This window comes from Hylaeus volcanicus, chromosome 7, assembly GCF_026283585.1.
Source record: "Hylaeus volcanicus isolate JK05 chromosome 7, UHH_iyHylVolc1.0_haploid, whole genome shotgun sequence".
NCBI lineage: Eukaryota > Metazoa > Arthropoda > Insecta > Hymenoptera > Colletidae > Hylaeus > Hylaeus volcanicus.
The window spans coordinates 7,300,984-7,316,768 of NC_071982.1; the positions used below are offsets into that span (position 1 = coordinate 7,300,984).

General features: G+C 39.3%; 1 protein-coding gene across 8 annotated transcripts in view; it reads left to right on the forward strand.

The window, feature by feature from the left end:
- LOC128879831 (myocyte-specific enhancer factor 2) overlaps positions 1-14,633 on the forward strand; it is a 92,141-nt gene extending 77,508 nt beyond the window's left edge. For 5 of the 8 annotated variants that reach the window (XM_054129347.1, XM_054129343.1, XM_054129345.1 and 2 more), the window contains 6 exons: positions 1,214-1,417; positions 4,156-4,314; positions 6,497-6,632; positions 6,778-7,031; positions 9,103-9,287; positions 9,786-14,633. In XM_054129347.1, coding sequence (XP_053985322.1) covers positions 1,214-1,417; positions 4,156-4,314; positions 6,497-6,632; positions 6,778-7,031; positions 9,103-9,287; positions 9,786-10,233 — 1,386 coding nt within the window. In that variant the 3' untranslated portion in view covers positions 10,234-14,633. The remainder of the gene's footprint in view (positions 1-1,213; positions 1,418-4,155; positions 4,315-6,496; positions 6,633-6,777; positions 7,032-9,102; positions 9,288-9,785) is intronic. The other 3 variants (XM_054129351.1, XM_054129349.1, XM_054129350.1) reach the window with 3 other exon arrangements.
- Positions 14,634-15,785: the final 1,152 nt, after the last annotated feature.

Below are 15,785 nucleotides of genomic sequence, written 5' to 3' on the forward strand. Positions count from 1 at the left end.
AACATACTCAGACAGTATATACATTAATAATATTCAACATTGCAGACGCCACCAAAAACTACACCAAACATACTCGGACAGTATATACATTAACGATATTCAACATTGCAGACTCTACCAAAAACTACACCAAACATCTCAGACAGTATGTACATTAACGATATTGAACATTGCAGACTCTACCAAAAACAACCTGAAACCTACTCAGACAGTATGTACATGAACGGTGTTAAATATTGCCGGTCCCACTGAAAACCACCCCAAGCCTATTCAGACAGTATTTCTTAGGATTCTATTGTCACGAATGCTAAACTTGGATCGACTTTGAAAATGAGATCTCTAATTTGAGATTTCCCTTTGCCTCAACGACAATCATTTTATCGACACTTGGAGTTCCAAGGAAATGAAATCTAAAAAGGAAACCTAGTGAGTCACCTCTCGAGTGCAAAGGGTTAAATTTCAAATTCAGAGGTCGATTTACTCGACGAAACGATCGGGTTTGCAACTCGTTTTCGATTAAAACTATACTTTGCTATGAATATTCTCATCGTAGGTACATTCGCGGTGGCTTCGATACTGGAGTGGTCCGTGGTGTAACGCTTTATCGCGAGTCGTTAACATTCGATACTCGAAATCGATAAAAATAACAATGTTGTTAGCATCGATGCTATCAAAGACGACGGACAAATATTTCGAGCACGGCATCGTTGTAGCGATTATGATAGCGATCTAGAGATATCGACTTTTTATTATTTCTCGCGGTTCCCCTCTGTTACGCACATACCGGCTGCTTCGAAATTAACCCTCAAATGTACGGACTCGTGAAGAATCGAAAATTAGGAAGAAGAGCATTTAAAAAGAATGGGCATCCATGTCAACGGAGTGTTTAAAAAAAATTATTTTTCTAATTTGAGGAATCGATTTAGACATATTATACAACAAAATGGATTACCAACAATATATCAATGTGGGATATCGTCTAATGTTACAGTTTAATTAAAAAATGTTATTTCTTATAGTGTCCGAATATTTTTGTGAGCGACGATACGGATACCAGATAAAAAGGCCTCGAGTGCAAAGGGTTAAATTTCAAATTCAGAGAGCGATTTACTCGAGCATCAAGTATCGTCGTGGTTACACCGTGTCGATCCCGTCGCTATCGAAATCAGGTAAATCCCTGGTACGTAAATGAAACGGTATCGCTGGTCCACAGGTGACCTTCAACAAAAGGAAATTCGGGGTGATGAAGAAAGCGTACGAGCTGTCGGTGCTCTGCGACTGCGAGATCGCCCTGATTATCTTCAGTTCGAGTAACAAGCTGTACCAGTATGCGAGCACCGACATGGACAAGGTCCTTCTCAAGTACACCGAGTACAACGAACCCCACGAGTCTCTCACCAACAAGAATATCATCGAGGTGAGCCGATTTCTCCTCAGTAATCGTCAAGGTTCCGTGGAAACCGCCGAATTACCTTCCCGAAAACCGTCAATGTCGCGAACGAAACGGATAACAATTCCCGCGTGTACTGGCTACGAATCACGAGAAAATATTAGTTTCTCGTAATCAAAAATTCCTAGTTTCTTGAAATTTATCTTAATCTTGAAAACGAACGAACTTCACTCTTACGCGGATCAACGATTGCTATAAAAATTTAAACTATCGAGGTAGAAACGAAAAGAAAAGCGATTCCGGCGGGTACGAACGATTCTAAAGAATCGGGATAAACCGATTTCAAAAATCTCGATGTCGGGTGCTGAGCATTTCTTGAATTTTTTTGAATTATTAATTGGTCGAGGTACAAACGAAACTATCGGAGGTACAATCAAGGTAACTAACGAAATGCTATCGTTTTCTATAAAAAAAAAAATTAATTTTCGAAAAGTCGGGTGCCAAGTTCACGTAGCTTCATCTATCGTAGCTTCATCGTTCGTTCGATCGTGTTCGAGGACGATTCGCGCATGCTCGACGGCACGGACGTTAGCCGGAAGGTGTCGATCGTGTACCGGTTGAATGAGAGATTCACAGTGAAAAAATGTCTCGATCCTCCCCGCGGTCCCGTATCATCACTGGTCGTTAACTTTTTCAGTCGTCGATCGTCGAGATTACGCTAGCCTCTGCGCCGGATCTGCGCGCGTATAAGACGCTTCCAGCGTTGGCCGTTTTTCGCGCGGTTTGTTATTTGTACGGGGCATTAGAAAAGACTAATGGCCAGCGTTTCCAGGTCCATTGATCGCAACTAATAATCCGTCGTTCGTTTTAGCTTCAAAATTTAATTTAAAATTCAAGAATCGGGGTCGATACAAGGAGGTCCTGTTTTCAATATTCTCTTTACTCCTCGATAGAAACGAAGTGTTTAACATTTTATCTACCGAAACAGTCTATTTTAGAAACAGTCTTCAATTAAAAAAAAGAATTTTCTACGGTAGTATATGCAAATCTAGGCTGACAAAATAATTCCTCCATTCTGTCACTGGGTACATTGAAAGCCAAGTCTGTCTCCAAACACTAAGTAGATAACCATCGAGACAGTAAATAAATTCGAATAGCTAAATACTGCGATTAAAATATAAATAGGCTCCCGGTAAATAAAGCGTGTACATTTTGCACTGTGAGTCGGTCCAGAAATGATTTTGATGTTTTTAAGATACCACGGTGAGTAAAGGAGAAGAAAAAATAGCGTAGATGCAGGTCTGCGACTGTTGCGCGTGCAGGACGAACGTCTCGACGACGTTCGAAGTCCCTTTAATCCTGCACGTGCACGAATACCGAGTCGCGAGCGATTGTAATCGAACCCGAAGTGGTTCGTATTTCCACGCTGCTCGAAATAATTAGAGGATCGCTTATCGGAACAACAATGTTGTCCGAGGAGCTACGAAACGGATCAAGAGCAGAGAGAAATGGGGGGAGGGGATTAAGATACTTACGGCAGCTGTTCGCATGTTTATAGATACGAGAATTATTAGTGAAGATAATTGAATCGAGTAGAGAATCGAGTAGAGGTAATAGATAGTCGTAAAGATAGATAGTGTTAAAATAAGCAAGATTACAGTGATGTCTCCATAAATGCACAAATTTGTCTACGGTAAATGCACAAATTTGTCTACGGTAAATGCACAAATTTGTCTACGATAAATGCACAGAAACCATCCCCGCCACCAATTGGGGGGTATACCTCTTGAGGGGTCCCGGAGTTCGATCGCCGAACAGTGTAACATGATCCAGGATCACTCGGTGAGACAATTTAACGCAATGCTGAAACTTTGTTATTATTAACTTTTTTGTTGTAAAACATTTACCGTCATATTCCTGGCATTCTTCTGATTAAAATGAGTCCAAACACGACGTAATTCGCAACATGTTTACTTGTAACGACTTACTGTGTTTTATACAGGGTGTCTGAAAAATGTTGGAGGTCCTTGAAAGGGGTGTTAATATCTCCTTAACGAAGCCTCGGACAACATTTTCGCCAAGGAAAAAGTTGTTTCAAATCACCTCCCGAACCCCCCATTTCAAGGACCCCCAACATTTTTGAGACACCCTGTATATCCTAGAACACTAACTAAAAACAGATGCCTGGTAAATATCATCCGAATTATATCGTGTTTGGTCTCATTTTACTCAGAAAAATGTCGGGAGTAGGATGGTGAAAGTTTTACAACAAAAAAAGTTAATAATAAAAAAAGTTTCATCGTTACGTTATATTGTCTCATTGACATACCCTGGTGTTTTCGCCCCGTCCTCTTCTTTATTCGCTCTCCTCCTCTACGTTCGAATGCTCGTCGGCAAACATCAGAGAATATACGAACTCTACGATAAATGTACAAGTTCGGTCCCGTGCTTGTGCATTTATGGAGACATTACTGCATCGACACACCGATATCGCGAACTAGACCGTAAGAATGTATCGAAATTGACGAGGTTGGAAAGGTTTGGGGAACGCCGCGAGCGTCGTACAGATAAAAGCGCGATAGTTATTTGTCGCGTTAGGCTCGTTTCGCGTGCGAATGATTAAGTATACAAGACCCGGTCGACGACGAGCGAAAACGCGGGATTAGAATGCTAGTCTCCACTGTTAGCGTTAAATTAACGTGCATGCGAAGGTTGAGTGCCCTCGGGCGGTGTGGTCACGTGAACCTGTCTGCTGACACTTGCAGGCACTCAACAAGAAGGAACATAAGGGTGCCATGTCTCCAGAAAGTCCGGAGCCCGATGCGATCGAATACAATCTCACTCCGCGTACGGAAGCCAAATACACCAAGATCGACGAGGAGTTCCAGCTGATGATGCAGAGGCACCAGCACAACGGCACTCGGGTGAGTACAGCGATCGTCTCTTCCCACGCTCAACTCTTCGAGTTCTGCTATTCGATTACCGCTAACGCGATGGTGACAGTAGCAATGATCACGTGACGACAATTATTATTACGATGAGGATGAGTATGGTAACAAAAATTACTGACTATAACGATGGCTATGACTACAAGAAAACATCTCTTTAACAATAATTGCGCGTCCTCCGCTAATCGTTCGAAATTTCCATTTCGAAATTTTCTTCATTTTTCCCGTAATGTCTCGTTAATCGCACAAGCTCGGGACTGACGTTGTGCGACTAACGTGGACATCGTTCTTTGATGTTTGCCGACGAGCTTGAAACGTAAAGAAGGACAGCGAATAAAGAAGAGAACGATGAAACTTTTTTATTATTAACTTGTTTGTTGTCAAACCTTTACCGTCATATTCCCGACACTTTTCTGATTAAAATGAGACCAAACACGATATAATTCGGATGATATTTACCATGCATCTATTTTTAGTTAGTGTTCTACGATATACAGGGTGTCCCAAAAATGTTGGAGGTTTTTGAAAGGGTCGAGGCTTCGAGACTGGGACTTCGTTAAGGAAAAAGTTGTGTCAAATCACTCCCCTGAACCACCCCTTTCAAAGACCTCCAACATTTTTCAGACACCCTGTATAATACACAATAAGTCGTTACAAGTAAACATGTTGCGAATTACGTCGTGTTTGGACTCATTTTAATCAGAAGAATGCCAGGAATATGACAGTAAAAGCTTTTAAACAAAAAAGTTAATAATAACAAAGTTTCAGCATTGGGTGAAATTGTCTCACCGGGTGATCCCGGATCATGTTACACTGCTCGGCGATCGAACTCCGGGACCCCTTTAAGAAAAATAACTCCACCCCCCATGATGGGGGCTGTGCACTTATCGTGGAGAAATCGGTGCACATATCGTGGAGAAATCGGTGCGCTTATCGTGGAGAAATCGGTGCGCTTATCGTGGAGAAATCGATGCACTTATCGTGGAGAAATCGGTGCACTTATCGTGGAGAAATCGGTGCACTTATCGTGGAGAAATCGGTGCGCTTAACGAGACACTACTGTATTCCCACTCGCGTCCCGAAACGATAGAATTGTAACTTTCCTTTTCTCTCCACCTACTTTAAACAAAAGCCTTTATCTTATCTACTCCTTAATTGCACCTGGCATTTCCGGAAACGCGAGAGATCGTTTCCTCGCGCTGGAAGCGGCGTTAGAACGTCTCCACGCGGTCCTCGATAAGAGAACGGATCGGATATGATTCATCGAGCATTATGAAAGCGTTTACAAACTGTCAATATCGCTGAAAGATAGGAAACAGTTGGCCAGCCTGAAACGAGGATTACTCGAAACGAAATGCATCTTGGAAACAAGGTCGAGAGCGGCACGAGGTTTACATATTATATCAGGCCTGGGACTATTTGAATATTTTATGGGTGCTCGAATGTTGCCAATGATTCCCGAGCATTAGCGCTGGTTTACCAACGCACGAGTAACGACGCTCAAACAATAATATTGGAACAACGGTTTCGGATAGCAGCGCTAAAATATTAATAATCGAATAGTATTTCGAATACTACTGCTCCGATAGCGATATCGGATTACATGTTCCGTTAAACTTGTAAAAGTCGGCGAAAAATATTGCGGCTAGAAGAATCTCCGCGCGCACGCGAAACCGATTGTTCGCAGATGGTTAGGCGCGCTTCACTTTGGGAACCTCTGGTCCAGAGTTTTCACATGACTTGGCTGCAATTCGTTAGTCCTCGTGGTTACGTTTATTAGCTTTCAACGGGCCTCCATCAGACGTCATCGGGCCGCGCAATTTGTCACCGACAGAACTCGATTTAATTCACGCCGTTTATTATCGTAACGCGAACAAGCAAATTTACCCAATACTCGTTTGCTGTCCGGTACCATCTCGCTACGTGCCATCGTACAAACTCGAATCCTTGTTCCTTGGACGAGCGAGCAGTTATGAGTCATAGCCAGTTTCCCTTACTACACCTCAAAGTTAAAAGACACCTCATCGCTAAAAGAAAGATATTACAAATCCATTTGATGGAAATAGAATTCGTTTATTTCTGACTCGTTAATATTCGTCAATTGTCCTATAATGAAATCGGTGTTAATGACGTATTCTTTGATTTGCTACGATTTCAGGCAATGGGACAATCTAATTACGCTCTACCCGTATCTGTACCAGTGAATAGTTACGGCGAATCTCTACTTGGATCTAGTCCTCAAATGGCACACACCAGCATTTCTCCACGACCGTCGTCTTCTGAAACAGACTCAGGTACGATACAAGCCGATAAACATTTCTAGAAAAATCCCTTGGCTTGGTTAGGCGTTCTCTTTCGCCCTAAACCAAGTCGAGGATCCAGTGTAAGACTCGTTCATTTTTTCGAACAATATTAACGACCCATGGTTTATCTGTTCAGTGTATCCACCGGGAGGGATGTTAGAGATGAGCAACGGATACCCTCCATCGGCGTCACCGCTCGGAGGTTCACCTAGTCCAGGACCTTCGCCGGCGCTGGGAGTCGGGGGCAGTGGGAATAAAGGCAGCAATCAGTCTAGGCATTCGCCGCAACCACCGCCTCCACCCCCGCCGCCTCATCCTCACAGGACTAATCTTCGAGTAGTTATTCCAACACCTCTTACGCAACCTCTTTCCGAAGACACTAGTTACGATGTGAGTCTATCACCGTCGCCTCACAAATGAAACGGGTATTCGATCAACGCGAGAATGCTACGCAGGCTTGTGAACAAAGGGCCTAGCCGATTAAGATGGTCAAAACTGCCCTTAGAGTAAAATTTTAACCCTCTTAGCTTGTCCGTGAGGGTAGTTACAGGGTAAAATAGATTTTACGCTCTTCGGCGCATTTTCCGATCTGTAATGCGTTCTAAAATTCTGAAAAAAAATCTGACACGTTCCGGATCCTAGGGCGCATTTTTGAGAATTTTTTCAGATTTTTTCGTTGCAAACTGTGGTCGTGAAAAATGATGAAACCTCGAAAAAATCGGAAAAACATTTTCTTCTCAAAAATATGAAGACATGCTATTCTACTGTTTGGTTCCCCGATAAAGTACTATAACAGGCAGTGTCGTCAATTTTTAAAAATATTTTTGTTCGGCTGCTTCATTGTCAAAAACAATAAATACTCGCAGCAAACACGTCGAAAAAATTCAGTTTTTATTGTTTTTGACAATGAAGCAACCGAACAAAAATATTTTTAAAAATTGACGACACTGCCTGTTATAGTACTTTATCGGGGAACCAAACAGTAGAATAGCATGTCTTCATATTTTTGAGAAGAAAATGTTTTTCCGATTTTTTTGAGGTTTTATCATTTTTCACGACCACAGTTTGCAACGAAAAAATCTGAAAAAATTCTCAAAAATGCGCCTTGGGATCCGGAACGTGTCAGATTTTTTTTCAGAATTTTAGAACGCATTTCAGATCGGAAAATGCGCCCCGAAAAGCGTAAAATCTATTTTACCCTGTACCTACCCTCACGGGCAAGCTAAGAGGGTTAAAATTTTACTCAGAAGGGTTTTTCTTGGTCAGCTTTCGAATGATACAAGAGCTATTGAAAAAGCTCTAAGGGCAGTTTTGACCATCTTAATCGGCTAGGCCCTTTGTGGTTTTTACGGACAAAATGCTCTATCAAAATTTGTATGTCAAGGATTTGCATGTGGTCGACCAATCACAGAACGATGCGATGAAATCATTGCAAATGGTTGCGAAACGTCACGAACTTTTTCGAATACCCGATATTATCATTTCTGTCGTGGTCCGTGTTCATCGGCATTCGCGTCGTCTAGAAGCTCGGAAATAACGTCTAGTCTACGCTATTTAAATAGTGTAATTATTCAGATATCTAATCACTGTATAAAATATTCAAATTGGAAGATTCTCTTAATGACGTACTAACCAGAGCTGGATAAAATACGTATTTTAAATAGTAAATAGTAAATAAATATTTTATTTCGGATCATGCAAGTAGTTTTTTAAATAAAATATTTTATTTGTCATAAGAAATTTTTAAGCTAATATTTCAAATAATATTTTATTTGAAAAACACTGAAAATATCTGTGCCATAGTTCGGAATATTTTATTTTACTAAATTATAGTGTGCAAAAAATACATATATCGAATTGAGTAACTCCTCCTTTTTCGAAGTTGGATAAAAAATATATTTTATTTTGGTAATCTAAAACGAACGAAGTACTTTTCCTCTGCATTATAAACGTACATTCAATGTAGTTCTTCAATGAATACTTCTATTAAGAATCTTTAATAAGGATCTTCATAAAATGAACGATGGAAAGAGATATTCTTCAATCGCAAGAAATCATAATATTTGCGAGAAATAGTTTCTCCATCTGTATGTCATACATACACAGTTTATTTTCAAATTAAGCACTATGGAAAGTATTCTATTTTATGCTTTATGTTATTCAAATGAAACATATTTTATTTTATGTGTTAGATTATCAAAATAAAATATTTTATTTGCTGAAATTTTATATCCCATTTGAAATACTATTTTATTTGAATTATGAAGAATCTATTATTTGAAATAGTATATAAAATATATATTCTACAAATATTAACCAACCCTGGTACTAACCCGTATATGTATCAGGACAGCTTTGTTAAATTTTTCCACGTGCATATCACAGTCCGAATAATAATTTCTAAATAACCGGAAGATTGTCTTGTTCTAACAACTTTATTTCGTTGTTTTCATGTACGCAGAGTGGCCATGCACAATCCTCGTTGAATACGCCGGTGGTAGCACTGCAAACGCCATCAGTTCCAGCTGGTTACTCTAGCTTTGGTCCAACGGATTATTCCTCGGACCTTGGAAGTCTAGCATGGTCTCATCAGAGGTACGTTGATGACTTATCAATGTATTCAGCAGCCACCATGTCCAGCATCAGGTAAATCATATTTCATACTTACTGTTGCGAAAGAAAACTATATGTCCAGGTGGTCTATGATTCTTCTCCAAGATCTTCAAACTATTCAAAGATCTTCTCAATCATTAACGCATATCTTCCTTCGAGAACTTCCTCGTTTTTGTCTTTGCGAAAAAAAGAAGCAAAAATTATTTACATAATTCGTTTATATATGTAGCTCGACTTACCTTTATCAAGGTTGGAAGCATACGATAACGTCCACTAGGGTTTCTATAGTTTTTTTTCTCGTTTTGACTGTCGTTTGCACGCCAGTGAATCACACGAGTATACAATGATGAACGGGTTGGTTACGTTCATCTTTGTTTGCGCTCATTAATTTGTTTTTTGTTTTCTCTCATGCTTCGATTGCTAGAGATGGAATAATTACCGAGTTACTACAATTACTTGTTTACTAACAAACAGCTGGTTATTGGTAAGGAAATTGGTTGCGGTAATAATACGCGATATTTTGTGTTTCAGTGGTCTTCCTCATCTAGCTGTGTCGAGTAGTACACCACCACCAGCCACGTCGCCCTTACCGGTGAAGATAAAAAGCGAACCGATCAGTCCACCCAGAGATCCGCTCGGTGGTAGCAGCGGTTCGAACAGTAGCGGGCCCACCACCGCCAGCAATCTTCACCACACGACTCTGAACGTTGGACCGTCGTCCAGCACCGGCGGTCCGCCACCGCACCACGTACCTCATCCCGGGCCGCAGTCGTTGAATCTTGTCTCGAGCAGACCTAGCAGTAATCCACCTCCGTCTCATTCCGGGAGCATAACGCCAACGAATCTACCGTCACCGGGCAGTGGCTCGGTGGCGGACATAAGAACGAGCCACTCCGGCGGAAACGGAGGGAACAATTCAGACTATGAGAACGGACCGCTGATGAAGCGTTCCAGAATCACTGAGGGCTGGGCGACTTAATGTTGAAACCACCGCCACGTGGTCACGCTCGGTCATTTCATAAATCTCTCTACGTACAACGGCGTATAGTGCTTGTGAAGTTCCAGGACTCGAAGTCGTAGACTCGTTTGACACGTTTTGGCCGATCCCATCCCCCGACACGGTTTTTTTTGGTGCGCGAGGAACGATCGTGTCACGGTTCCGGTTCGGTGGATTTGGGGGAAAAAAAAAAAGAAAACAGAAATTTTGTTTATATATATATATAAACGACACGTAAATTTATATATATATATTTTCAAAGCCCACACACACAACAATGCGTTTGTTTGACGATTAAATACGGTGCCATAATGTTGAAGCGTTACACGTATATATATATTATATATATATATATATGATGAAATACATACATATATATATATATATATATTTTCATGTATATAATACAAAGTTGTTTGTATATATGTCATTAATTCATTGTCATTTTCTTCGTGATATGGCATTGTGTCTTTGATACTTGTCGCTACGGCGAGGGTTATTCCTTTAGAGTGGAATAGACGGAAAAGGAATAGGCGTGTGTTTAATGAATTTTTATCGCTCCAGGAGCGGGAGCGTTTCGGGATACCGGACCTGGGTAAATTTAATTTAAAAACAAAAATAGAAAGAAATAGGAAATCGTTTGTTCGAACAACATCTCGATTTCTTATTTATTCAAATTCGTCTGGATGTAATAGAAATTATACGATCCTAACCTCTGAAGGTGTGTAATAAATAACACGGTGAAATAAGATCGCACGCGTTATTTGAGACGGTATTTCGAACGTTATTTTTAAGAGTGCCTGGGTCCGTACGGGGTAAGTGCATCGACAACCGAATTTCTTGATAGAGCTTGCGAACGTCTATAATTTACGGTAGGGAATTACCAGTAATTGTACTTTGTTACTTTTTTTTTTTTTTTTTTTTGTGCGTTATGGTAGATAGACGAGTCCGCGGCATAATCCGTTAATTGATGTTTTACAAAGCAATGCCGGAAGCAATGAACATATAATGTCTTTTTAATTGAATGCCTAGTCAGAGAATAATGATATTCGATTAGTGGTAGAAATTTTATCCTACAATTATTTTCTTTTTTTTTTCTTTTTTTTTGTAAATTGCAATATTTCTTTCCTTTGCTTAAGAACCGTACTCTTCTTTAAAAGATTTAAGGAATCTTGCAACTTTTATTATAAAAGATTATACACGTATTGTAGATGATTTTATATTCGTTTTAACGATTCGTTGAGTAACCGTCGGTTTGTTTTTTTTATAATAGTGGAGTCTCTTTCTTTTCTTTTTTTTTTCATTTTTTTTTTTTTTAGCGAACTAATTAACGGTCTATGCCCGCTAATGAAACGATAAATGATAAATCGGCTGCTGTACTCAAAATAATTACGATATTCTGTAGAACACGATTGGAAATTAATATATTGATTATTACGAGGTAATAGGCGAGATATATGCATATTATATGTGAGATAAGCATATTATATAGTGTTGATTATTAAAAAAAAAAAAAAAATAGGTATATACACGCAAACTCGCATATGTATACATACATACGTACGTTATATACATTTTCCACAAATATTTTGCACATTTGATATGAAAGAAGAAATAAGACGTAACACGAGAGAAGAGATTTGCAACCCTTAAAGCCTAAAATCGTGCACAACGAGAACACGTTCTAGCGAGTGTGTATCTTCTGAACAATCACGGTGGACAAATGTGACGCTTAACCCTCTAACTCTACAGATTCGATCACCTAATCGTTCGACTCGAACGTGTTAATTCGCGAGTTATACAAACAACCAAGAATTGGTTTCAAGTTTCGGATAGACAAAACAAAATTCACGCGACACGGGGGTTAAACGATTCGTTTGAATCTATATTAACGATTAAAAAAGAAAAAAGAAAAACCGAACTTGATCTCTTAACAGCGCATAGCGGAAATCCGTAGAACACTTTGGCGAGACAAGGGTTGCAATTGTAAAATACCGAGTTGTCTTCTTCCTGGTTAAAACTGCTTCGGAATGGTCTCAGCCTATGCTTTACTCAATCTCAGGATGTGTCCTGGTCTGAGCTGCTCTCAAGAGTCGTATTTGGTACATTACTTGTAATTAACGTAATTAATGGAATACACAAACGGTATATGAATAAATAGTGCCTGGCACCATTTGTGGCCCTCCTTTCGGGTGACTTGCCCACGTTGTCCGCACAAGACGACGCGTCGATGAGATTCGTGTAAGAGAGAGAAGAAACAAAAATGGGGTGCATAGTCGAAAGGGAAATGTATGAAACAGGAACACGAGACATGGGATTAACGGGGAGGGATGGGAGATATAAAGTTTATCGTACCTACATTACCATTAGGGGAATCGTAGACTTTGTTTTACAGCGTTCTCTCGACGAACCGACAACCTGGGAAGTCAGTCTTTATTATATTGTAACCGAAGATTATATATATATATATATATACGTACGTTAAACAAAAGAAAGAAGACTCGTATAATCTTCGATATTAACTTGTTCTTTACTAACGTATATTAGAAACGTATCTGATGACTGTACGAACAATCGGTGTGCGAAACATAAGATATAATGTATAGTCACTAATAATTAATCACAAATTTTTAAGATGATCACAAAGTGCAATCTCTTAGCCAACACACTTTTTTATCAAAGAGGAAGAAAAAAAAAGTATAAAGAAATTGTTATTTTTCATAACGAAAAAAAGTAAGATTTAATGTATTAAAACACTATATGTATATATATATATACACACACACACACACATGTATATGTATATATACGTGTATGTCTCCACTAGTTATTAAACATTTTCCTATTGACACAAAATTTTATTGTATTTGAACTGATATATAATATATGTATCGATACATATTATATATGCCTCTCTGAACGTAAGTGTACATGGCTGAATTCAATTCTCTAAAGATAATCTGCGATACTTTGCATCGGTTCCAGATACTTCTTAGCGGCGACAGGTGGATCGTTGAATAATATAATTATTCTTAATTACATTATTAATTACCTAATATTGTACAACCGTTTTCTCGGCGTAGTTTCAGGATCACTATTACGTGCTTCATCGTTTTGTATAACGACAGGCTGTTTGCACAAAAAAACGGAAAATACAATATATAGAAATAGAGAAACTCGATACTCGATTCGAAGTATGAAAATGTATTCGAAGCGTTATGGCACAATTAATCTCGAGTATACATCAAACACACTGCCAGTCGTAAGTTTGAGACCACTACGAACGAACACTTAATTACTTTACGGAAATCGGATAGGTTCTACGCAAGATTTCTTGCACAAGCGGAACATTATATTTTTCGCAAAAATAAGAAAATATTGGCCCGTTTTGCTTGGTTAGCTTCGATCGTTGTAACTGCTGGCGTAACAAAGAGTAGCTTCAAGCTTACGACCCAACGTGAACATTCATTGTCTCCATAGTCGATGTTGCACAATATCCGAAATTCGACGTCAGTTGCGTATTTATTTGTACATCGTCGTGAAGCACGCGATACGTGAAACTGTATCGAGAGAAGTTTGTTGACACGATCCACCGGCACTCAGTCTCACGAAGCGAATAGGCAAGGATTACGTTTGCTTACCGATCTATTTTACTGTAAGACACAAGATAAAAATAAAATATACGTAGCGATACCTCTAAAGGTAGGGAACTTGTTAAATGGTGTACGTTAACGATACCATTGTACGTACATTTTAATGTATATTTTTAATATGAAGTATCCATAAGTTACACACACGTGAGAGCAAATTTGATGTGTAATCTTGTTCGGCACAACCGAGTTCAATGTTGAGAAGAAAGGAAACAAAAGACGAAAGAAATACTTGACGAACATATCTCCCAAAGACAAAACGATTGGAAATATTCTTGCTTCTTCGAACTTGCAGAATTCTTGTGAAATAATTCCGTCGTTGTAAAAACGAGCCTCAAACGAGAGCCTTTCGAAGTCTCGTTCTTGCAACGCCGAATCTACGTTACCCGGTGTTAGTAATAAAAATGTTGCTGGTCTTATAACGTTAATTAGAGGTTATTTACCTATTTATTGATGGGGTGGATGTTTAGGGTTACTCTTTAAGTTTCAAAGAACTTGCGTACAGAAGAAGTCGAACGAAGTAAATTGTTATTCGCGTTCGTTTCGTCATAATTGACCGTACGGTTGTGCCTCCCAAGACTTTTAACGAAAAATATTCGATACATAAAGCGACGGGCGATTATCGTAGTTGAAACTCAGAGACTATTGAAGTTGTTGGAACGCTGTGAATGAAATGGACCATCATTAGAAATGTTGTCGTATGCGTAAATACCGGGGGGGGGGGGAGGGGGGGAGAGAAACAATTACGTAGATAACAGGTAGAGCTTTTGTACGGGAGCAAAGTTGTTGGATAAGACCGTCAATCGGACGTTTTTATCGGACTTATGTGAATTTGAACGGACGCTCGCTTCGACTCTTCTTCCTTCGTTCTCGTCTACCTCTTCGATACCACCGTTAGATGATGCGTTAACGAATCGATAATGCGAATTATGTACAGTTTTCTTCTCGGTCCATTTTACGACTTAACCGATAGATGAATGATCAGCCACGGTTAGATCGGAACGATTGCGGATGTTTAGTTGTCTAGTTCACTCACTGACCTTTCGTGCCTTGAAATTGAAAGAAATTGAAATCTCTTGGGAATCAATAGTTTTAAACGGTCTCTACGTTTATCAATCGTTCGGATGCGAGTAGTTTCTAAAAGAAACGTGTTAAATCGACTAAAATGTATAGCGAATGTACCTCTGAAGTTTGGAACACTCGATTTCTCAAACTTCTCTCGTTCTTCACCGAAATTTAACCCTTTGATACCATTGAAGGAAGAAAAGTCGTATCGAGTATCTCGAGTTTGACGTTATTGACTCGATTGAATAAACCGATCTATATATATATATATATATATATACATATATACGTATGTGTATATATATACGTATATGTATATATGTATATGTATACATGTATATATATATACATAGTAAATCGAAACGTAAATGCACGGCACAAGTATCAGATCACTATAAAGGGTGTAGCGAAACGAGTCTAAAAGAAAGAAAAAAGTGAAAAAAAAAAAATGGAATCTACAGAGTTAAGTGTACTAGCCACAACTGTTGTCACCGCAAAGTAAAATAAAAGAAACAAATTATTCTGTATGTACATATACACGTCTATATACATATATGTATGTATATGTAAACGTAAGGTTTAAATACTGAACATATCTGTAAAGCCACGTAGCATCACCAATTTTTAAAACTAATTCAACATATTGCCATTTTATTGTTAACCATTGTCCGTGCATTTTGAAATTGGCCGATCGACGACCACGTTGAAACGTGTAGCGTTTTGTCTTTCTTGTAAATAGAGAGGGGGGGAACGCGAATGAACGTAAACGGAGGAGAGAGAGAGAGAGAGAGAGAGAGAGAGAGAGAGAGAGAGAGAGAG